This window comes from Delphinapterus leucas, chromosome 2 (genome assembly GCF_059928025.1).
Source record: "Delphinapterus leucas isolate spDelLeu-1000000601 "Yukka" chromosome 2, BTC_Dleu_Yukka2, whole genome shotgun sequence".
NCBI lineage: Eukaryota > Metazoa > Chordata > Mammalia > Artiodactyla > Monodontidae > Delphinapterus > Delphinapterus leucas.
In genome coordinates this window covers 90,224,423-90,248,316 of record NC_143130.1, presented here as the reverse complement: position 1 = coordinate 90,248,316, position 23,894 = coordinate 90,224,423, and the positions used below count along the sequence as shown (strand labels likewise).

The 23,894-nt window shown below is 40.8% G+C and overlaps 1 protein-coding gene across 1 annotated transcript in view; it reads right to left on the bottom strand.

Annotated features, from left to right (window-relative positions):
* The window catches only part of FBN1 (fibrillin 1), a 253,200-nt gene that overhangs the window by 33,110 nt on the left and 196,196 nt on the right, over positions 1 to 23,894 (bottom strand). The window contains exons 45-56 of the mRNA XM_022587160.3: positions 21,917 to 22,039; positions 18,096 to 18,221; positions 16,024 to 16,140; positions 15,077 to 15,205; positions 14,364 to 14,483; positions 11,633 to 11,758; positions 7,465 to 7,614; positions 7,054 to 7,119; positions 6,658 to 6,774; positions 4,800 to 4,919; positions 2,718 to 2,840; positions 1,263 to 1,394 (exon numbers count right to left, since the gene is read on the bottom strand). Of these exons, the coding sequence (XP_022442868.1) occupies positions 1,263 to 1,394; positions 2,718 to 2,840; positions 4,800 to 4,919; positions 6,658 to 6,774; positions 7,054 to 7,119; positions 7,465 to 7,614; positions 11,633 to 11,758; positions 14,364 to 14,483; positions 15,077 to 15,205; positions 16,024 to 16,140; positions 18,096 to 18,221; positions 21,917 to 22,039 (1,449 nt within the window). The remainder of the gene's footprint in view (positions 1 to 1,262; positions 1,395 to 2,717; positions 2,841 to 4,799; positions 4,920 to 6,657; positions 6,775 to 7,053; positions 7,120 to 7,464; positions 7,615 to 11,632; positions 11,759 to 14,363; positions 14,484 to 15,076; positions 15,206 to 16,023; positions 16,141 to 18,095; positions 18,222 to 21,916; positions 22,040 to 23,894) is intronic.

Genomic DNA, 23,894 nt, shown 5'->3' with positions numbered 1-23,894 from the left:
ACAATTGTTTAGAAAGACTGTAAAGTAATTTGCCTAGGCGCTTCCAACTGAGAATAGTTTCAAGCCCCTGAGGCAGAGATCTCCTTAGGAGAGGCAGAGGCTTGGAAGGTGACATTCAGAACAGCGTTAAAACAGCTCAAGATTCCCAATGCCAAGGCCACCCTGATACCAATTAAATCAGGATATGTGAGGTGGAACCTGAGCTCTCCGAGTAATTCCAGCGTGCACCTGAGGCTGAAAACCACTGATCCCAGAAGCTCCAGTGTATGATCATAAATCCACATGCTTTTTCTGTGCTTTGGAAGTCTGCTCTTCAACTTCCGTTTAATTCTGTATCTTACAGAGTAAGAGGACAATGAGGTTCTTAAGCTTCTTGACCAACATAAAATATACTTTCCTGATGTGATTGAATATTGAAAAGGATACATGTGGGAATTTTCTAGTATTTTTTTCCTATATTTACTGACTAAAGCAGAGGTCAGGAAACTTTTTCTGTAAGTAACAGTAATGTTATAGTATTACCATATAATATACAGTCAACAGTTTAGGCTTTGCAGGCCATGTGATCTCTTGTTACAACTGCTCCACTCTGCTCTGCTATTGTGGCATGAAGACAGCCATGGAAAATAATGAATGGTTACAGCTGGGTTCCAATATGAGTCTATTTACAAAGACAGCTGGCGGACTGCCAGGCTGAATTCGGCCCTAGAGCTGTGGTTTGCCAATCCCTGGTCTACTATGGTTTTCAAGGCTGAAGCCACATTAGAATCACCTGGGGAGCTTTAAAAAAATACCAGCGCCTGGGCCTCAATCTAGACAAGACCAGTTTCTCTGGATGTAGATCCCCGTGGTCTAGTGATGCTCCCGGGCCACAGGGACCAGGCATCTGGACTCAGTGTCAGGGTGGTGGTAGAAAGTTAAGTCAATAGAGAGGTATTCCAATGTGGTGGAAAGAACTGACCCCAAAACAACAAAGGAGTATAAAAACAGTAAAGGAAGGGGCTAGAGGAAATACCTGGTCTTCTAATCCTGGCAGCAAAATGGGCCTAGAAAGCAGGCAAAGGCCAGCTCAGAGGAAGAGAATGATGTTGCTGGTGGAATTCATAGATAATCGAGAGGCAAGGGGACCTCTACAGGAAGTCATGAGATGAGGTAAGAGAGGCAAGAAGAACACAGTGTCCACAAAGACTCAGAGCCCACGTCTCTTCTGTCCTTTGTCCTTTCCCACTCATTCAAAGCTCCTCTGGTGGGGACGCCCTTACCTACGCAGCCTTCTCCATCGGGTCTTCGCTGATACCCAGGTCCACAGATGCAGATGTATGTGCCAATGAGGTTCTTGCATTCCATCTGTTTTTCTGCACAATCATGTTTACCCTCTTCACATTCATCCTCATCTGGAAAGAATGTACAACCACAAATTCATAAAAGGAGCTGCCTTAATTTCCTGCCTTTTAAACACAAAATGGTGTTCAGTAACTAATTTTCATTGACACTATTTCAGCGTTAACCTACTTCCTTTTGCACTGTTGGGAAGTGGTCTCTTAAGATGGGAAGGAGTCTTCTAACCCCCTTTGAACTGAAGAAATTTCTCTGATAAATTCTTCAAAGGCAAGAAGTGTGATTTCCAATTCTTTTTGACGAATTGAACTAAAAAGGCCTTATAAAAGTCTTTCATAATATGATAATTATAACAACAGCATTATGTAATAATGCTGTAATGCTGTAATAATGTAATAATAAATGTAATAATAAACCAAAGCTTCCATTATACAATACTTATAACAATATAATAGGTTATATCTTAATATCAAAATAATATATTAGAATCATTGTGAAATATAATAATGAAAGTTTTGGTTTTTATACTTTGAGGAAAGGACAAGCATCCACAAATATCTTCTTCTCTACCGGTTCTTCCCTCCATTTCCTTTTTTTCTGGAAGTGCGGCTCTTCTTCATTCATTACTTTCTGTCCTATGGCATTTCCCTCTCTTTATCTTTCCCCGTTATATTATCTGAGCTGAAAAATTTGGACTTTAGCCTGCATGTGACATGGAGCTCTCACTTAGGGAGTTTTCCTACCTTTAAGAAAAAATCTGTTTAAGCCATTTGAGGAGAACAGATATCTGCTCATTTAAGACTTTGGGAGGAGCAAATCAGAGCTCTTCAAGGATCCCCAGGATTTACCCATCTTTGTATAACAGAGCTTAGTCCAGTGCTTTGGAAATTGCAGGTGTTCAGTAAGCACTGTTTAAAGTAGATTCCAGTAGATTCCATGTGTTACCCCATTCTTGGACTATAATATCCCTTAGTGATGGGGATTATTTTTTAATATTCATATTCCTTCTTTTGTGTTCTCATTTATCATACTGGGATATGATTATATCTGTCTCAACCTCTTCATACTGAGCTTCTTGCATGTGGGGAAATGTCTTTTTTTTCCTTTATATCTTCACACCTTGCAGAATGGCTGGCATGTCACAGGCATGCAATGCATGGTGAACTAAAAAGGATCTGTAGTGCAGCCCTCGACTCAGCTTTAAGCTACAATTTAGGAGAAAAGGTAGCAATGACAACCCCAATATTATCCATGGACTACAGCAGTGCTCCCCAATTCCCAGCCTTCCTCTACTAATTGGAAGCTTTGGAGGGACACCTCCCATCACAGACAAAGTTAGGGCTCCCTGGCTTAGATGACCTTGAACATGAGTGTCTCACCTCTGCACATTCTTCTGTCTTCTCTCAGAACATATCCAGTGGGACATTTGCATTCATATGAGCCGTAAGTGTTCACACATCGGAAAGCACAGAGCAGAGGATTCTGGGCACACTCGTTTATATCTGTGGCAGAATGTAGTAAGAGAATAATGGATCATAGGCACCAACCAAAAAAAGGAATATACTTTTAGCAAAAGTGGTAATGCTTCATTGTCATAAACATGGATAGGCCAAGCAGTCTCTGCTGTTCAAAGAATTATAAAATTGAGTTGGCTATTTTATAATTGGTATAAGTAGGGTGATCATACATCTTGCTTCTTCCAGTACAAACTCAGTTTATGCCTATTGTGCTGGTATAACTATTAACTGTTATTTAGGTGGAAGAGAAATTACAGGTCACCCTACATATAGGGAGCTTTTCTGAAATCCTGGCTTTGAAGTCTCAAGTTGACCAGTTGCCTCTCCCTAAAGTCACATGGAGTGGGGATCAGTTTCACCTCATTCAGCCAAAACAACTGCCAAGTCAACTGCTGTCAGTCAGAAAAGAAGCAACCCATCCAATATCATTAACCACCTCCCCTTCCCCAAATAAGAGACGCTCCTGTGAAGTAACAGTGATTCTTATGCCCAAGAAAATGGTGTTCTGAATAATTTCACACCGATGCCCAAGTTATAGCCTTAAATAGCTAGGAATAATAATAATGATAGATTAATAGATAGAAGTGGTTTCTGTAGATTGCATAGTCTGGAACCATCAGAATATGTTTTAGAAAAGCAGGGTTAAAACAGACCATCTTGATTATCATGTTTCTCCCTAAGGCCAATGATCCTGACTGAGAATATCAGTGAGACCCTAGATCATGATTTAAAAATTCACCAACAACTTTGACTATGAGTATTGATGGGTCATATTTCTAATGAAGAGCTCACTTTAATACCCACTTTACTGTCTCCTCCCCTTCATTCTTTTATTAAACCAGTGGTTCTCAACTTGAGAGTGCATCAGAATTACCTGGAGGGCTGCTAGGCCCCACTCTTAGAGTTTCTGATTCAGGAGGTCTGGGACGAGGCCTGAAAATCTGCATTTCTAGCAAGTTCCCAGGTGATGCTGATGTGGCTGATCCAGGGACCACCCTTTGAGAACCACTATTCTAGACACTCCCTCCCTTTCCTTACATCCCTCTTTCTTTCCTTATATCCTACCTGGCATACTGACAGTTGCTTAGAGAGTATGGACAGCCTCTTTTGCTGTGATTGCTCCCAGACGGTTAAAGGATATTGGTGGTTATCTCAGTGTGTAGATGTTTCTATGAGTAGAAAAGAAAAAGAAAAAGAAAGCGTGCACGGGATACAAAGAAAAAAGGTTGCGGAGGGGGGGAATGGAAAATAAGAAAGAGGGTAGTAGACAAGGCAGGTGTTGTATCTAATAGTAGTAGTAGAGGACTTCCCTGGTGGCACAGTGGTTAAGAATCCCCCTGCCAATGCAGGGGACACGGGTTCGAGCCCTGGTCCGGGAAGGTCCCACATGCCGTGGAGCAACTAAGCCTGTGCGCCACAACTACTGAGCCTGAGCTCTAGAGCCCACGAGCCACAACTACTGAGCCTACGAGCCACAACTACTGAGCCCATGTGCCACAACTACTGAAGCCCACATGCTTAGAGCCCATGCTCGGCAACAAAGAGAAGCCACTGCAACCGCAATGAGAAGCCTGTGCACCGCAATGAAGAGTAGCCCCCGCTCGCCGCAACTAGGGAAAGTCTGTGTGCAGCAACGAAGACCCAACACAGCCAAAAATAAATAAATTTAATAAAATAAAAAATAAATATTAGTAGTAGAGACACCAACAAGAACTCTGCATGAGATGCGGCATAACTTGTGCCATGAAGCACTTACATCTTTTTCAGATACTCTCTGCAGATAGGAGGCCACATAGAGAAGAAATGATAGCATGGCCCACCAGGCCCAGATTTTCCTTATTTTATATACCCTGAGTGGTATTTAACATCCAGAATTGTAATCAACCGAGTACTGTCCCTGTGATCAGAACACGTAACCAACTATTCTGTGTTTAAGAGGCTTACCTTCACAAGTCATCATTGGACCAGGCTCAAATCCCTCCTCACAGGTGCATTCAAAACCTCCAATCACGTTCTTGCAGGTTCCATTTCCGCAAGGATTGCCCACCGAACACTCATCAGTATCTGCAGGTGATCAGAAGCGTAGTCAAAACGTGACGCATTGGGAGAAAAATGGACTTGGACTCAGAGAATACCTTTCTTTCTATCGGAATATTTTGATCTCTAACATCTTGTTTTATTCTCCTTCTGTCCTTGAGAAAGGAGTGCATGTGTCTTATTACCACAGATGTACAGCTGTGAAATGTGACTTGCTAAGTGGCAGTGGCAGGGACAGTTATGGTACCTGGGCTTCTTAGCCCTTACGGTGCTCTTCACCATGAGTGTCCCCAGCCTCCTGCATGATGAAGTACATCTACTGGGAATAGATACTCAAAGGGTTAAAACAAGGCGTCTCTCACAAGTCAAAAGTTTTCACTTACTTAAAGCTAGAAATACATCTCCAGTTTGGCCTTACATTACATCATTCTCCAAGAAGTCTTAAACACGATGCATTTTTGCCAGATATAAAATAGAAGACTAAACATACGCAAAATAAGAGACCAGAGGTTAAAAATTAATACACAAGATAAAGTCAAGTGCAAGTAGGTTTTGTTGATTTTGTTGAAACCAGATGGTTTACATGAGGCAGAAGAAAGGCTAGAAAAAAATGTGTTTAGGGTATGATCTCTCTAAACAACTGTGGAGAGAGAACAAATCTTACCAAGGAAGTCCAAAAAATATGTATGTCTCCTAACCCATCCACCTAGAATACTGACTGTTCTTATTCTGACACAGCTCTTGGGGGAGAGGGCCTTCCTTTGGGAAAGGAACATTCCAGAGAAATAACATTGCTATCTCAGCTGTCTAGAGCACAGAAGAGTGATGGGTTATTATCAAGGACTATGTCTCAGGTTAGGTTCTGAAATCAGCAAGTGAGGGCAGGAGGGTACGGCAGAGAGACCCTGGGTGAGGATGCTTATTTCTCACATTCATCGTAGCACTAACTGAAGATACTGAATAGAAAACGTTGACAACTTTGCTTTTGTTCTGCTGTGAAATTGCATTTCGCTCTCAAGAATATTACATCTCTTTCAAGTTCATAAAAATCACAGTATCATTGGTTTTTAGAGCTGTAAGGTAATTAGAAATATTTTAATCCATCTGCATGATATTACATTCTGAGGCTTAGAAAGGCAGTTAAAACCTCATACCCTGATTCCCTATATGGAAAGAACATCTTTTAATGGACACAGACAAACCCTCAGCATTTATGCCATTATTAATTTAGGTTACATTGAATGGCTTTGGATCTCTTAGATAAAAGAGGTCAAAGATCAGCCGTAGGAACCATTCTTTGACATTTTAATAAGGGGGTTAAAACAAGAGGAATGTACACTGGGTACACAGCCTTTCATAGTACTAACTGTAACAAAATCTGGCTGAATTTTGTGCTTTACATACTAAGAGAATAAGATTATGACCATGAACAATTTTTTACCTTTAAATTTCACAAAGGCTTTCGTGATATATGCTGTCCTTTCTACTATCTCTTCACACGTGTTCAGTGTCCTCCTCATCAGACTGTAAGGTCCATGCAAGGACGGACCATGTTGGCTTGGTTCACTACTGTAGCCATAGAACCTAGCACAGTGCCTGGTGCATGGTGGGGACTCAGCTAGTATTGCTAGATGAATGATACGTGAACAAGGGTATAAAACTTATTTCTGTCCCATCTTGGTACTTATTCTTCCTAGTGTGAATGCTGAATAGCTTAATTTCTGATTTGTAAAATCCCAATAACAGAAACCGCTTTATTACTCACCCACACATTCATTCCCTTCCAGAATGTAGCCAAAGGGACACTCGCAGCGATAGGAGCCATCGGTATTGATGCACTGCCCGTGTTTACAGACATCAGGTTCTTTGCACTCATCCATATCTTAAGCAGAGGAGGAAAAAACAGTGAATAACAATGTATTTTTGGAAACACAAAGGTAAATTATGATCATTTCGGTGCCTAATCGATGAAATATCTAGTATTACAATATTAACATGCAATACCATAATACAATTGGTATCTAAATGAAAAGACCAAAAAAAAAAAAAAAGAGCTTAATTTTCCAAGATAAATGTGGAGAAATAACAGCTAGAGAAAGGACAAAGAAGAGGCTGGTTGAAAATATTAAGAAATGCTGAGAATGCAGCACAAGCCACTCACCAACCGCTGAATCATCGGGTCCCACAATGATTCCACTTCCATAGGGACAGATCTGGCGGAAGGCCTCTGTGGTGGAGATGCACTCTCGTTAATAGGTGGGCCAAAGGCAATTAACTACAGGCTCCTCCCCAAGTATGGTGTGGAAGCTGCACATATTGGAACACGATGAACAAGCCAAGCCCAGAAACCAGAGAAAGATAACAAGGCTCCCAGAGCTGGTGTACCTACTACTTGGGCAGCTTTGAGTCATAACATGGTTCAGAAGAAAATAACTACCTAGCTCCTGAGATAAAATAATTTTAGTGAACATTTTAGTTGGACTTAAAATTAAGTTGCCTCACGTTTTGAAGGTCTACAATCTTACAGCCTGTACCTTGAATGGCCAAAGAGAAATGCAGATAGCAGACATACCATCGGGTTCAGTGGGGCACAGCTCACAGGGATCGCCCCAACCTTCTCCCTTCAAGGCACAGCAGCATTCCTGTTTGGAGTGATTTCTGGATTTGGGTGACGAACACTTTCCTCCTTCAAACTTCGCGTAACAGTAGCTCATGCGCAAATCTGCAGCACAAATTCAAGAGACCCCTCAGTTGCTTTGCTACTGAGTAAGAAACAATCCACCCTGTTAAATGTGATCTCTTCTCATTACTAAAGTCACACTTTTTAAGTGATTATAATAGTAATTGAGCTGAGATCTTTAAAGTGGTAAGTAACTTTTGTAGTGAGAGCTGATGAACGAATCTGTGTGGCTCTTACCTTATTATTTCTCATTTTATCCAGTGTTCCAAAATAACCTGATGTGAATAATAAAAACCAACACTGCCACATTTCAATGCTGACGTCGTCAGTGACTTCAGGACGGAGACGTTGAGATGGTATAACATTTAGCAAGCACGCTAAGTTAAGGTAGTTAAGGTAGACCTCCCAGCTCTAGTACTCACTGTGATACCACACTATGCTGTGTATTCTGTGTCCCCTAAGCCCTGGAGCCAAAATAAAACCCCAGATTCCAGGCATAGAGCAAATAAAGATGTGGCAGTTTTGTGGACTGGCGAAAATACAACTCAATGGTATTTCACTGAAGCAGCTACTCACGCAGCTTCTGTCTACAAAATATATGTGAGGTTTTCTGCAGATTTTACACACGTGTGTGTACACACTTGCACACACACAGAAGCTTATTTAGCTCCACAGAGAGAGGGAAGGTAAAGAGGAGGACGGGGAGATGGGTGGATGTGAAGGAGAATAATTGTTCTTCCAAAGAATATATTTCTTTAATATCAGTTATTTCTTGGTAACTCCAACACGGAACATGGGGCTGGGATCTAGTTCCTACAGAATTCTCCAAAATTGCTTGACAGTTTTGGTAACTGACTTTTCCATTTCTTATAGAGCAAACTGGGTGACTCTAAAAAGTGAGCTCATCCAAGAGCCTGGAGTATGTTTTCCCTCAAATTTGACCTCCAAAGCTTTGCAAACTCCTCTGAGTTACACAGAGGCTAAAATCTGCAGGGTTTAAGGAAATGCTTTCATATCCATTTTGCACAATCCCCCTTTCTTTATGTATGACCAGGTCTGCTCTCTCCTGTCACTGTTTTCAATTCCAGGTAGCATATTATTATAGCCATTTATGATTTCAGTTAAGACAATTTCACCATCTTTTACTTCAACGAAAAGGAGACAAGGTAAGAATAACTGAGCTGCCAAAGATCATAGCAGAAAAATTTTTATGAATTAAAGTAAAAATATCAGTCAATCAGTCAACCACATTTACCAGGCTCCAGTAAGTCAAATTCTGTTGACCTCTCCAATGAACTTGTTGAACTCTTCATGGCTACCAACTCTTTGAGAGAAACTGTCTCTCTAGTTTCTACTCCATTTTCACATCCATTATGGCTGGGACCTAAAAGGCACCTTTCAGCAAACTACTCTTCTGAAGGTGAAGAGCAATAAAAGCCTATCCTTGTCCTGCAGCATCTCTGCTATTTAAATGGTTGCTTTGCTGAGAAGTGTCAAGATTTAACAAATTGTAGTTTCTTGAAGGACACCTTTTGATGTGCTTTGTTCTTCAAGTTCATCGTCACATACAGTGTTTTGTGTTTATTGGTCCAGTTTTTTTTTTTTTTTTTTTTTTTTTGCGGTACACGGGCCTCTCACTGTTGTGGTCTCTCCCTCCGCGGAGCACAGGCTCTGGACGCGCAGGCTCAGCGGCCATGGCTCACGGGCCCAGCCGCTCCGCAGCACGTGGGATCCCCCTGGACCGGGGCACGAACCCGTGTCCCCTGCATTGGCAGGCGGACTCTCAACCACTGCGCCACCAGCGAAGCCCTATTGGTCCAGTTTTTATTATTTATGCCTACAACTGTCTTAAGATATAATTTAATGACCACTCACAAAAATGTCTCAACAATTATATCAAAACTCAATTCTCTCCTTTGTCTTTCAGCTTGTAATGTTTCTTTTAAACGTAGATACATGCGTGTGCTAATATTGGTCTGTTAATTTTCTCATTCTCTTCTCCTTTCATTACTGACCCTATTCCATACCCCAGCCCAGCTCCCCAACATCGCTCTATCACCTCACCCCAGGGGAAAAAAAAATCTAGGTATGAAGTTTAGAGTGAGCCTAAGTGACAAATTCCCTTCACTGAACTTTGTAAGTGGGAGTGGCTCATACATCTGTGGCCTTTAGGTGCCAGGGTCTGTTCACCTGAGTCCTATATCACATTTGTTCCTTCAAAAACATTATCTGTGGTTCTGTGGAATTTTCTCATTTTATGGACAACAGAAGCCTGACTCCTAATTTGTCATCTTACAGTAAAAACCCAGCTCTTAATGCCCTGGCTCTAGCAAAATCTGTGCTCTTTGGGAGATTTACATTTGCTTGTGATGATCCTCTAGAATTGGTTTTGTTTTTTAATTAAAGGTGCCTTGCATCAGGAAAGAGAGTTGTGTACGCCCACATCCTTTAACGGGGGCTTGCTAGGACGCCTGTTTACCGGTCTATCTGCAGAGAGCCTTAATGACCTTTGAAATTTCATCAGAGCTACAAAAGTCACTTTCCCTGCTTGCATTCCTCAATTCTGGCTCTGCCTCTTGGAGCTGAGCATGTGGCAGGGCTGCTCACAGCTGGGCTGATTCTTCCTGCAGCGTTAGCTTGCTCTGTGACAGGCCAGTGCAAATTGAATTAATAGCCTATGAATTTCCTCTGGCCTGCCACATCGGCAGATTCACACCTGGTTTCTCACTGCTTTCTTTCCAAACTCCGGCCAAGCCAAAGGCACACAAAGACAAGGGAGTAGGAGTAAGAATTTATCTGGCTGGTCTGTACCATACAGACAGAATATTTGCTTGAATCAAGCACCATCCCACCCATAACCCAGAAATCCACATGGGCCTCTGGATAGCTACCTACAGGATCAAACCAACAGAGAATTCTCAACTCTCCCCCTTCACACCCCTAAATATTAGGTGACCAAATGACCCGTTGAAAAGTAAAAAGTTTAATCAATTTGAACACCAGTAGCAAGAACCTATGAAGGACTCAGAAATGAACAAAGCTTTTTCACGTATTCAGCAAGACTGGTTGGGCGGGTATTCTTATTGTTGTTTAAAAATACGAAATATGAAAATTGAGCTTCCAAAAGATTAAATGACTTGCCCTAGGCTGTAAATGGCAAGGCTGAGACCCCTAAGCCCAATATTTGGAATCTTAAATATTTGATATTCATTGCCTCTTACTTGGTAATATGGAAGCAAAAGACAAAACAAAACAACCAAGGAGAAAAAAAACTGAACAAAAAAATATAACAACAACAAACAACAAAAAAACCACCGGAAGGGGGTGGGACGGGGGTGGGGGGAGGATATGTCTGTTTGCATGTGTTTTTTTGTCCTGAATTCACTAAACTAGTCTGTATAAGTAGACAGACACACACAATTGATTGTTTAGTAAAATCTGAATAGTTTGCTGAGACATAATAAACTGTGTTATGCTTAAGTTCAGGCTCCCCTTTGGATTTTTTTTTTTTTTAAGCTCACAAGTATCATTCCTGAAAACAGACTGTGGGCCAGCAAGAATCCTGGTCAGTTCACATTTATTTCTCTGTTTTCTTAGAAAACTTGTGATGTAAGAGATAGGCATTATAACCCGGGAGCACATGAGTTAATCTGCACTTTTCTGTCTGAAAGTCTAGGTTTTGGCCCATATTTACAGAGGTTACCTTTTCAGAGGCAGAGAACTTGTAACTGAACTTGCCCCAGGCTTTGCCATGTTCAGTGGCTCATGGCTGATCCCCTGCTGACTGACCTATGAGCATCTGTGTTCTCAGGGGGAGAGACAGGTTTAAAGTGCCAGGACAGTTGTTGTACAAGCAACCATAATTTGATGGATGAGTTTTTAACCTTAAAAGTAAAAATGAACTTTCTGACATATGGTAATCATTAGACGTCTGGATGAATGAAAACACTCCATCTTCTCTTTCACAAAGAATCAAAACTTCGCCATGTTTAGAAAATAAAACCACAACAAATAAACACAGAGTAATGAAAGTCTAAAGCCAAAAGTCAAAAGCACTTACCTTGGCACCTTCTTCCAGTGGAGGACAAGGAAAACCCGTCTGGACACAGACATTTGAAGCTGCCTTCAGTGTTGCTGCACGTGCCCAAGGCACAAATTTCTGGTTCTTCAACACATTCATCAATATCTAAAAGAAGTACATGTGTCAAACAAGGTCAAAACATGACGGAGACACCGTCGGATACTAAATGCACAATGTAAAAGTACAAAGTGTAACTGAGTTTCAAAACTCTTCTGACAATGAAGATTTTTCCTGTATCATGATGCTGTGAGTGGACTTCTAGGCTGTGATGACTTTTATTTATTTTTTCTTTTTTTTTTAAAGATTTTTTTGATGTGGACCATTTTTTTAAAGTCTTTACTGAATTTGTTTCAATACTACTTCTGTTTTACGTTTTGGTTTTCTGGCCACGAGGATGTTGGGATCTTAGCTCCCCGACCAGGGATCGAACCTGCACCCCCTGCATTGGAAGGTGAAGTCTTAACCACTGGACCGCCAGGGAAGTCCCTGTGATGACTTTTAAAAAAACTAGTTTTGATGGTTCTTATTGTAAAAATGGACTCTGCAAGTGCCTTCTTAGGGATGCAGTGAGAAACATGTTTTACCCAGACTGAATTTCTTGGATAATTAGAAAAGTTGGAGTAATTTCATACCACCCTAAACTAGGAAAGAAGCAAGAAACTCTAGAGTCTGACTTCACCACTACACAGTAAACAGACGCTCTGAAATTTTAATTGTGTTGCCAATGAGTTACCCCGTGAGAGATGTAGGCCTTTGAACCAAATTTGTTCCCCTCCACCCATCTGTCCACAGTGCTTTCCCCAATATCCCATGCTACAATATCCTAAAACTTATGACTTTTACAAGGACACCAGTACTCATGAAAATAATCCTATGCAATACAAACTAAATATACCACAAGAGATGAGGCTCCTATCTCTCATTTGCAGTTTAATTTGTCTGAAGACACAAAAATATCTTCTGTGTATAGACTATAGTTTTTCCTTTATCATACAGATGATAGGAATTTGACGCACATAACTGTGACATGTTTCCTTTAGCATATTAATATACCTGATCTACTGTAAAGGGGTAATTAAGGATGGTTTGCAGGGAAGTTTCAGTGGCTTGAGTATGTTCTAGTTTGCCTGGGAGAGTACTAGTTTATGCCTGTTGACCTGGACTTGTTATTAATAGTGCCCTCCTCAAAACTGTCTTGGTTTGGTCAGTAAAGTACATGATGACCCTACTTGTGGAAAAGGTATGACCACTCTTTCCAAGAGATGTACCCATCCTTTCCCCTGACTTTCAGCAGGAATTTGTAGTGAAAAAGAGGTAAGTCTTGATTCTGAGCCATGCTATTTTTATGGAACATTTTTTTCAACGAAACAGATATCCCTTGTATCTTGCAACTCTTTATTTTCAGGTTTGTGCAACGAGTTCTACCCACACCAAAATGTATTCGCGTTACACAGCTTTATTCCCACGAGGTCCAACTAAAGGGAAGTTAGGATGTTAACTTCGTTATCTTGACTTAATTTTGTAAATACCACATAATAGAGTTTCTAGAAATGTGCAGAGTGCAAAGTATCTTCCTGTACAATGCAAAACTAGCTTCTTCATCATTTCATGTTCTTACGTTGCACTTACAGTTGCATCATGTTTCCTGTGGCTTGTTATCTGAACTGCTGCTGCTGATTGAATTGCTCCATTCCTACACTCCCTCCACCCCGACACCCAACCTTTGCTTAGAAGTCAACTTTTGTAAAAATGCTCGGATGTCTCCTTTTTGTTGTTGTTACGGTAGAAATCAAACTGTAGGTGCCAACTTCATAAGGGTAGGGACAAAGATTTAGAATGGACGCGTTTATGAACTATTCTGGAAGTCATTTTTCTTTCTATACATTTTCATTCTGTTCATTTTAGGGTAATTTTGCATTAATCGTAGAGTGAATAAAGCTGATCTCTAATAGAAGTAAAATAACACGTAATAATTTGCATTTAGGTCTAATTTTGATAAAGTGTTTTCATGTAGAATATTATCTCTTGACTGAGAGTTAAATTAGATATATAATAAACATTTGTCATTGATGCTATTAAAAGTGGACAGTTCTTACTCATCATGGATTAGGTGCAGACTTGTTTAAAGGTGGGAGCATGGACTAGGTGACTTCTTAAAAGTCCTTTCCACCCTGTTCATTGATGAAGTTCTGGCAATTAACGTCCTTCATTTAATGCAATGATATACGTACATATTGAGGAATACGGTACTATAAAATTTGCTGAGAATTTATTTGTAGTTACACATTTCTACCATTCTACAAGTCAAAATAACATAGACAAATTCTATAGCCACATTCCTCCAACCTTGACTGTGGTCATTTAAAGATTTTAACTGGAATCAGGAAGCTATGTTTAGTTGCAACCCATTGGCACTTAAAAACATGTAATCCAGAACTTTCTACCAGCTGCATAAAAGTACATTGGGAAGGTGTCAGGGTTATGTGACCACCCATATACACAGAGCAAAATAGCTTCATCAGAGATTAGCGTGAGAATTGATGTTCCTGTCTCACCCTCTAATTTTGAGCCCATAAGTCACACCCTACCCTTGGATTTGTTTCTGATAAAGTATTCCAAAATGAAGACACCATCACACCATCTCAAAAATTGGATAATGTCAATGCAGTAACCAATACTGCTAATTTCCAAATATTGACAGCCCTCCTACCTTCACACTTGTCGTTCTGGAGACTGTATCCAGGTGGACAAATACATCTGTAGGACCCATCCAAGTTCTGACAGGTGCCTGGTGCACATTTTCCAGGTTCTAGGAGACATTCGTTGATATCTGCAAAGAAAAGGGAAAAAGAAGAAAGAGGTTCCCACTGGCATGATTTCCATCAAGCAACTAAAATTGAAAGAAACTGGAATAAAATCTAAGAAATACATAAATCTAAAGTCCACAAACTCTACCCTGGAGAAAAACTAACAGCTCAATAAAAATCAGCTTTATTAGCTTTCAGAAGTGTGCAGTGTATTTAACAACCATATTTTATTTGATCTACTTTCCAGGAAAGCATAGCACGTGAAAAGTCAATGGGTATGAAGATCTTTGAGGACACCCAAAGGACTGTATAAGAGCTTACCACAAAGCTATGTTGAAGAAAAAGAATAAAAGAAAGGGAATTACAGTTGTTTATAGAACAATTTAACAGTTACACTGAACGTTGTAACTGTTTCTGTAATTACAAACACTTAATTTTAAAAGATAAAGGGGAAGAGTGGTATATATACCATACACACATACAGGCAGGATTAGTGTACTTCTACTCTGATCTTTTTCCTCCAGGCTTCTGAAGGAAGGATTGTGATAGAGACTGCATGATTCCTGGAGTGGCCTCTGGGATGACCTTTGGAGGGTGTTTCTGAAGCAGCACTCACCCACACAGGTTCTTCCATCTGGAGCCACCTCATAGCCTTCATTGCACTGACACTGGAAGGACCCCACTGTATTGATGCATTGGCCGTTTCTGCAAAGGTTCCCATTTCCAGTTGCACATTCATCAACATCTGCCAGAAAAATATCCTTTGATATGTTCCAAAGAAAATGCCATAATCCCATCAATGGCCAAAACTTTTAAAGGGAAAAATACTTATACTGAATTTCAGTGGCCTTTGCTGGCTCAGGCAGGCTTAAGAAATTCCAATGTGATCTAGTTTATAACAACAGACCTGGCTTTATTCACCTATCAGAACCTAACACGATGACATAATTCTACTAATTAGAGATTGATCATTTATATCAGGATTTTATATGAGTTTCACCTTGATCATCCTTTAGGTTTCATTTTCAAAGGTGAAAACTGAATGACTAATACACAGTACAGCTGAGGGTATTGTTAAGTATTCTTGTAATCAGAAGTATACAAGAGTAGCCTCTAGCACACTACAAAATCTGGTTCCTTACCCTTGCTTGTGAATAATGTAGCATATTTTATAAGAAGAATTTTAACTTCTTTGAAGGGAGGCTATAGTGAAACATCTAGACAAGCAGGTCCACACTGCTCCTGAACTACGTAATTTCTATACAAAGGATAGCTTTTGTATGTTTTAAAACATATTCGATTTATTTTGAAATGCATTTAATTTGCAGCATAGTAGACATAAAAATTATAGCTGCTAATGAGTATATTAATAAAAGTAATAGATGTAGTAACTATATTTGACACTTAATTAGCACATTGTATTTAACAACTCTTTTTAACCACTTGTCACGCATAAGATGGCATATATTAAAAAAGATTGCCAGCACGCTGGAGATGATGCTAATTACAAAGAACACACATAGAACTGCCTTCCTTTGGTGGCTGACTGTTTTGCACACGCACCTATGCAGTCATTGTTGTGGGAAAGGATGAAACCGTGATTGCAGCGGCAGTTGAAGGAACCAATTGTGTTTCGGCAAGTTCCATTCCCACAGGCATCTCTTTCACACTCATTTATGTCTAGCAGGAACAAAGGACATAGAAAAACATGATTATTAACAGAAGAGGAGGGTATATGGTTACCTGCAGTTAAAAGGCATTTTAAGAGTTCACAAAATGTCGTACGTAGGCTGAGAACTTCTAGATTCGACGTTGGTATTAGTTCCAGCAGCGGCAGCTCCCTGTGAGAAACCAGCAAAAGGCAAGGTTCTAAGCCTTGGGAGAAAATCCTTTCCTTGGTTGGCATGTGAAAGGAGGCAAGCTAAGGACATGAGAACTGGACAAGAACTATTTTATTCTATTTACTTCTAGAATCCTCCACCCTTGCCACTTTTCTCAAATACTTTCACTTGGAAATGGAAAATTCTGTGCACATCTGGGTCATGATTCACTGCCACCTTTGGCAAACTTCAGCCTTTAAGATTCTCACTCCAGTTTACCAAAAGGCAGTGAGTCACCTGACATTACCCCAAAATCAGCAACAAAATAAATTAGCTTTCTAACTCACCTGGAATTTTAGACATGTTTCTTTTTCCCAATCCACCCCTAAAAACCCACGACCACTCCCATGAAATGGTGACTTATCTCCCTTCTAAACTATCCCAATGTGATGGCCCCTAATGTGGGTCTGCTCTCTTGCAGTGTATTCTGTCTTTCTATTGGTCTATGACTTTTCACTCTGACTATCTGTAAAGCTGTCTTGGCATCTTATGTGTCTTTGCATCTTGTGACAGCGGCCATCACCTTTCTCATAAAGAGTAGGTGTACATTATATTAAGGAGGAAATGAGAAATTAAAACGTTGATATTGTTGGCTTGTTATATCAACAGGCAGAATGAGGAGGGCAAGGACAAAGAGATGGGGAAGGAGTGGAAGGCAACACCTCAGATTAGCAAAATGTAGTGTTTAGAGTTAGGATTTCCTTTCCTTTCAAATTTTGGACATAAAGATAAGTTATCTGTGATCTTAAATCAAGAAGCTATTGCTGAGCCCAGTGTGACTCCAACATGTGTGTCTGTGGTTGACGACTGCATCCAGATGAGTCACCCTGCCAGCAGTCAGAAACTTCTGCCTTGATTCATTTTTAGCCAAGCAAGTGAAGTTCTTTAGTTGGGCAGGTCCTTTGGTAGAGGGTTCTACATAATTCAGACGGAAGAGGGAGAATGAAAGTTGGGCAGGGCTTCATTAGTATGTAGGGATTATCTGGCCAGTGATGAGCAGGGCCTATTATAATCTTTAACTTAAAACTTATCTGCTCTGAAGATGACCAGATTTTATGAGAATGTTCCCTAATGGATAAATCCAATTACAGCCAAAGGCAAGCACTTTAAACATGACTCTATAGATTGTTCTTTTTCCAGCTGTGAAACTGATTGAAGTCCCCAGAAGACTTAATGGATGTTGCTTTAAAGTAGAAACAGAAAGGAGGGAAAGAGAGAAATTGACTGATTACACGTTTGAAGTTTATTCTAAATCAACATTCTGATTCAGTACTAAGACCAAGGAAGACATTTAAAATCTTGAGCTCTTTTCCCCTGGGAAAATGATCTGTAAATTTGTCTTTAAGGATCTGATACAAACTACAGACACGTCTCAAAAAATGCTCATACTCAAACAATCAAAAGCTGCACCCTTTCCAGTAAGGCAAACTCACATAAATACTATAAAAGAATAATAGGCTTTTAACATTAATAAATAGTAATTTTTTGTCGTAATATCTTTCTCAATTTATCTCTTAGTCAAAAGTTTTTCTGAACTGACAGCCAAATGATTATCAAGAAAGAGGTTTATGATGTTAAGATTACCAAAGATTAAATGCCAAAGGATATTAATGCTACACACGTGCTTCTGTTTTTATTTTATAAATAACAAAACAACTACTGAAAGGTTTAGTGTTAACTTTAAATATATTCAGATACAAATGAATTTTTCAGTAGGTTATGAAGAAAAAAATGAAATGATAGTCACATACTCACCCAAACACATGGTTTGATCAGCGTTTGTTTTAAAACCAGTGTGGCAAAGACAATAAAAGCTTCCAACTGTGTCAATACACTGTCCGTGGCTGCATATATTGGGGATTTCTTGACATTCATTGCGATCTGTAGATAAAAATTAAGTGAAAACTTAGAAGACAAAATCAAATCAAATAACTTACTTCTAGGTATTGCTCTCAGGATTAATCCTAGCTCTAAACTGAGCCAGTAAAACAGATGCTGACATATTTATTTTTGACTCAAAATTGGTTAAAACTTACTCTGACTTACTGGGCACATTCAGACCATATTAACAATACACAAGCAATGAAAAACAGGGGCGGTATCCAAAAAAAATCTTCTAAAAGAAGAGAAAACTTAGAAGTAGAATGGGGAAGAAAAATCCAAACTGGTAGATAATCCACTTGATTATCTGCCTAAGCAGTATCCTAGACTGTGTAATTGTATTTGTCTACTCAAGATTTGGTGCCTCAAATCATGGAAGCTTCATGGCTTCCTCTAGAAATTTAAATCAAACAAATCCCATTGCTAAGATAGGTTTTCATGATGGACAGCCTGCATCGTCCCTTGTTCCACTTACACGTCATTATTTTGTCTCACTCCTGTAACCTTTTGTTCCATCTGAACCAAGTCTTCCTGTCTACACATGGCTCCTTTCAGCACTTGACAATCCTAATGATGTTTGTTTCTTTTTTATCCATATTCTTTCAAAAGGAAGCCCTCTCATCTTGCTTCTGCCAGTCTTTAGGCTTTAAATTGTATTTGTCATCAAGTGATGCTCTCCTGAAATCTGATTATCTGAGGGGCCAAATTTGTTGCAGGAATCCACAGATGACATAATTACATGCCTACTTATGTCTCTAATTTTCTAAAGCTCTCAAGATTCTACGTTTAGGGAAAATGTAACTCAAAAGGCACTGCGTTATCCTGATTTTCCTATTGTCACAAAAGAAAGCAAATAGCAGAATGCCGCCTTGGGTGTAGATGTTGTAGAGCACCGCAGCACCCTGCTCTCAGCTGAATAATCCAGACTTGCTGTTTGCCTGCCCTATCTACTGAGAAGACAGCAACTGGGAACAGGCACTTTTTGTTGCACAGAGCAGCTGTGCCCACGCCAGGAGAGAGTATATTCCCTCCATTTCACGTGCTCAGGCTGCCATTTTTAGAACTACTTCCTTCCAATACGCAAAACATTTAGAGTTGATGAATCACCGTATCCTTTAAAAGTCTCAGGTGGGGTTGAGTATATCATAAAGAGGGGAAATTGGGATAGAGTAGCTTAGGAGCTACAGCTAGCCTATGCAGAAATGCTAGTGAACAAATTATGATTGTTCCCATCAGAGAAAACGGATTTAAAGTGAGCAACCTTCTCCCTGAGATAGGCAGAGGAAATTGATTTCCACTGCCAAGCTCTGTGGAGGGAGCTGATTTTGAGAAGGGTTGGCCCAAACCTTGGGTAACCTCTGGTAATATGGATCTGGGAGAATGCAACGACCAGGTCTGTCTTATCTCTGGGACCCACAGAAAATGGAGAGCATTAAGAATCTTATTAGAAAGGGATCCTCAGTTAGGAATTTTCTTTCCTACGTTGCCTATTTCATGATGATTTTTAAAAAATGAAACATGGATTACTTTGCAGTTCTACTGGTGAAACAGAAAGTTACAATTCTAGAGGACTTAATTGTGAAGTTCACTTTGTACTGAGACCAGAAAACTAGGTTTCTACAAGCACCAAGATTTAAACTCCGAGAAGGTGCTGCCTGAGGTTGAGATAGGAGATTTAAACAGGGTACTGGGGGAAAACACCCACACAGTCAGCAGAAAGAGAGGAGACCATGAGGAAATGGCTGGGAAGAATATGTCTTTAGCTCGGCAATCCATTTCAGAAGGGCGCTGCATTTGCTCTAATGCCACAGCTCCTCAGGTGAGACCAGCATCCTCGGCTTCGATACCTAACTGTTCTCTAAAAATCTCTCAGCAACAATGCGGGTATTATGGCCGGCTGTTGAAATGATGTACTTATGGATTCAAATAAAAATCTTATTATGATAAGGAAATTTTAGTTCTTTTCATCTTAAACACAGGAAGACAGGAGTATTTTACAACATGTCTGAAAAAATGCCATGTATAGGACAGTATTTAAAGACATTTAAAAAGATTTTAAAAGTAAGATACAAGTGAAGACGTTTCCAGAGTGAAGTCTTCAGCCCTAGAGGCTGAATAGCTGCAAAACTCAAATTCAAGTACATTCCCTTTCTTGTGAGGATTTCGATGAATGAGGGAAATGAAGATTTGGCTACAGACAACACTCCTTCACAGTACTTATCGCTGGTTAACGCCGGATGAGCTTTATTTGTGTTAATATTCTACAAGAAAACATGACAGGGCTTAAGCCCCAGCAGGCCCTGGTTGGACGTCTTGTCTTGATGTATAAAATAGTTCTTCCCTCCATCTTGCCTGAGCATGAAATGGTGTGAAATGACATGTTCTATATTATCAGCAATTCCTTATTTTGATTGGAATTATTTCACGCAGTTTCAATTAAATATAAATTACAAGCAAAATGCAGGGAAGTGGTATGAATGCCAAGTTTCATGAGAGCATTGTGACTCATATCAGAGACGTCCTCACTTTTCCTGTCCTGTTTTGTTTTTTTTTTTCAGTACGTGGATAACAACTGCTCTGCTGACAAAATGCTAAATACTTGCACATGTTCCTTTAAACCCCCAAAAAACAAGTCTTGATTCTCAAAATGAGTTTTTGTTCTGGTATTACACCCTCTTCCCACCAAAGTCTCATAAAACAATGCAAAATACCCTACGGAAAGCAGTGCACTTCCCACCACTTAATCACTGGTGGGCAAGGAAACCCAAGGAAAATCTGACCACGTTCCTTGGTGTTGTTTCATTCACAAATGCATAAAATATCCAGGAAATTCCTTGTGAAATGAGCCAGAAGCAAAATAACACATTCTTCCTGACCTCCTTGCTAAATATACAGTGATTTATAATTACTAAAAAACTCAGATGAAAATCATTCTGAGGTATTACTTTCCTTCTGGGCTGAAACACCAGTGTTTTTATTTTGATACCACTGGCTACAAGATACCATCAGACACCTAATAATTTTACCATCAATTTAAGATGGTAACACGCTCATCCTTCTTATTTCTACCACATCCCTGACAAACGGGAACAACAAAAAAATTTAACCTCTAGCGAATAGTTTCTCATTTTACTGTAGGTGACATAGCAAATAAAAGGCTTTCAACGTTTGCGGCCCTCAGCTGTGTAAGCTGTTTAGGAGAAAAAGTGATACTGTTGGTTCTTTTTCCTTGGTTTGTGCAGTTTAATCTGGCCCAGCTCAGGGGAACTTTGCCATCTAGACTTGGGGTATGTGGCCAGAATGGTGACAACCTCACCCACTCCAAGGGGATTATGTGAAAGGACAAAAAAGTATTTGGTTATTTGGTCCTGAATACCAGTTAGGGAGTGTGTGTGTGTGTGCGTGTGTGTGCGTGCGTGTGTGTGTGTGTGTGTGTGTGCGCGCACGCGCGCGCATTTGTGGGAGTGGGTGTTTGCAGCAGGGCAGCAGAGAGGCAAATTTGGAAACGTCACATCTCCAAAGGGAGAAAAGAGCTAAGTGTGAAGACATTTCAACAGTTTTCCCTTTTCCCAGTTTAGTTACTACAACTCAGAAGTCATGTATTCTTCAACCTAACCATCTCAAAGAAATCCAGGTATCTGCAGCTCAATGGGGCTGGCCCGTCGGGTGGGCGCTGGGCGGTGGGGACTACTTGCCATTGCACTGCCCTGTGGAGGTGAAGCGGTAGCCGGGCTTGCAGTCGCAGCGGTAGCTGCCCGCAGTGTTGATGCACTCCGCGTTGCGCTGGCACACCGGGCCGTTCTGACACTCGTCGATATCTACAAGCAGGAGAGAACTGAATTACAGGGAGGGCAGAATCTGGTGTCAAGTTGATGAAGCCTCTCACACAACATGGATTTATATTTTCTTGTTTTGATCGGTTCTACTGAACAAACCACGGAAGATGGAAATTTTGTTTTCTAATTTTTCTGTTTTACAAATATTTTTCAGAAATGCAAATACTTGATTTATCACCACATATGGGTTCTAACGCTGCTAATGTCTAGAAAAAGTTGTGAAACTCAGCTTCAAGGGCCAGGACCTGATACGGGTATAGACCAATATCCTAGGAAATCTTGTATTTGCTCAAAGCCTGGGGGTTTTAGGATTCAGTTGGGTTGCTTTTGTCTGGAAGGTTGTGAGGTCTGCAGATCAGAGCATCTCAAACCTGAATGAGCATATGAATCACTTAGGATTTTTTTGAAAGGCATATCTGATTCAGCGTGTCTGGGGAGAGGCTTGAGATTCTGTGCTTCCATTAAGCTCCCAAGTGATGCTGGTACTCCTGGTCTACAGACAGTGCTTTGAACTGCAGGGCTGCACAGGCTCTTGCTTAAATTTCTGCCACATGGCAGTCAAGTCAAGGAGACTTAACATGAGAGACTGCACATAAAACCACTGATAATAACCAAACGCTCACGATCAAAGGAAAGAATAAAATGGATATTGTGTGCTCCAGGGCTTTGACTATGCTCAGGGAGTTGTTTGTCTATCTTTTAAAAAATTTAACAGCTACCTAATACAGTTCAAATTCATGGCATTGCAAAAGTTACTGCACAGTCCAGGCTATAGCGTGGGGCAAAATACATATTCCCTTCCCCTGCTCTTATGAAACATTCTAATTCAGTCTAAATCCAGTAAAGGGAATAGCCTGTAACACAGGTGGGGAGTCAGCTCAGCACCAGTACCGGGGTTTCATGCAGAAGTCGGCTCAGCCAAAGAAGTTCCCACAAGGGGGCGGCAAATACATCAACCAAGGCCTCCTAGGTGTGTGCTTTTGTGGTGGGAAAACCTCAGTGCTATTGGCAGTCAGTGGGAGTTTCCGTCTCATCCGGGGTGTGCCTCTCTGTACAACAGATACAGAAGCAGAATTTGCCTGCCTTGGGTTACAGTGGACCCAGGACCCAGCAGCACCTCACCACCAGGCCTGCCCTGCTCTTAATTAAGGGTGTACAGAAACACAGAGGGTACCTTGCGTAGTTGGAGAAGCCAGTCGGTGTCACAGACAAGCATTTCTGTAATGCATCAGATGCCTACCATCTGATGATATACATACTTGGGGAGGGCAGACGCAGGGATGCTCCCTAAATCACTTCTGGAATCCATTCCAATTTCAGTCTGGCTGAGGCACGTACTAAACCAACCTTCCTTTTCTGATTCTGCGAGCTAAGAGTGTGCTGGGAAGCAGCGGGCCCTGGATTAAACATTCACCCTGAAGATGGATATCCTACGAAACGGAAACCAAAAGCTGGAGTGCTTTGTAATCTCCATATCCACTGAATGCTACCCTGACAGCAAAGTGCCTTACACTGGTGCAGCTGTAGGTTTTCAGTCTCATGTGTGTAGCAAGGTCTAGGTTGACGTGGTGGTCCTGGATGGCCCTACCTCTGGTTTCTGGCCAACGGCTGCTGCTTCAGCAGATATAAGTGCCAAAGAGGCACCTGGGTCAAGTAACCAGCTCTGAATGGAAGAGAAGGGGAGATGCCACAGAAGGCGGCAGACATCCTGACGCACGTACGACAGGTGGAATACGGTGGCTATGAGCAGGCAGCCACCTCTCGCACTATAAAGTCACCTGCTGTGGGCTTTCTTCTCCATTCCCACATCATGCCTCCTCCCCACACCTGATCCTTG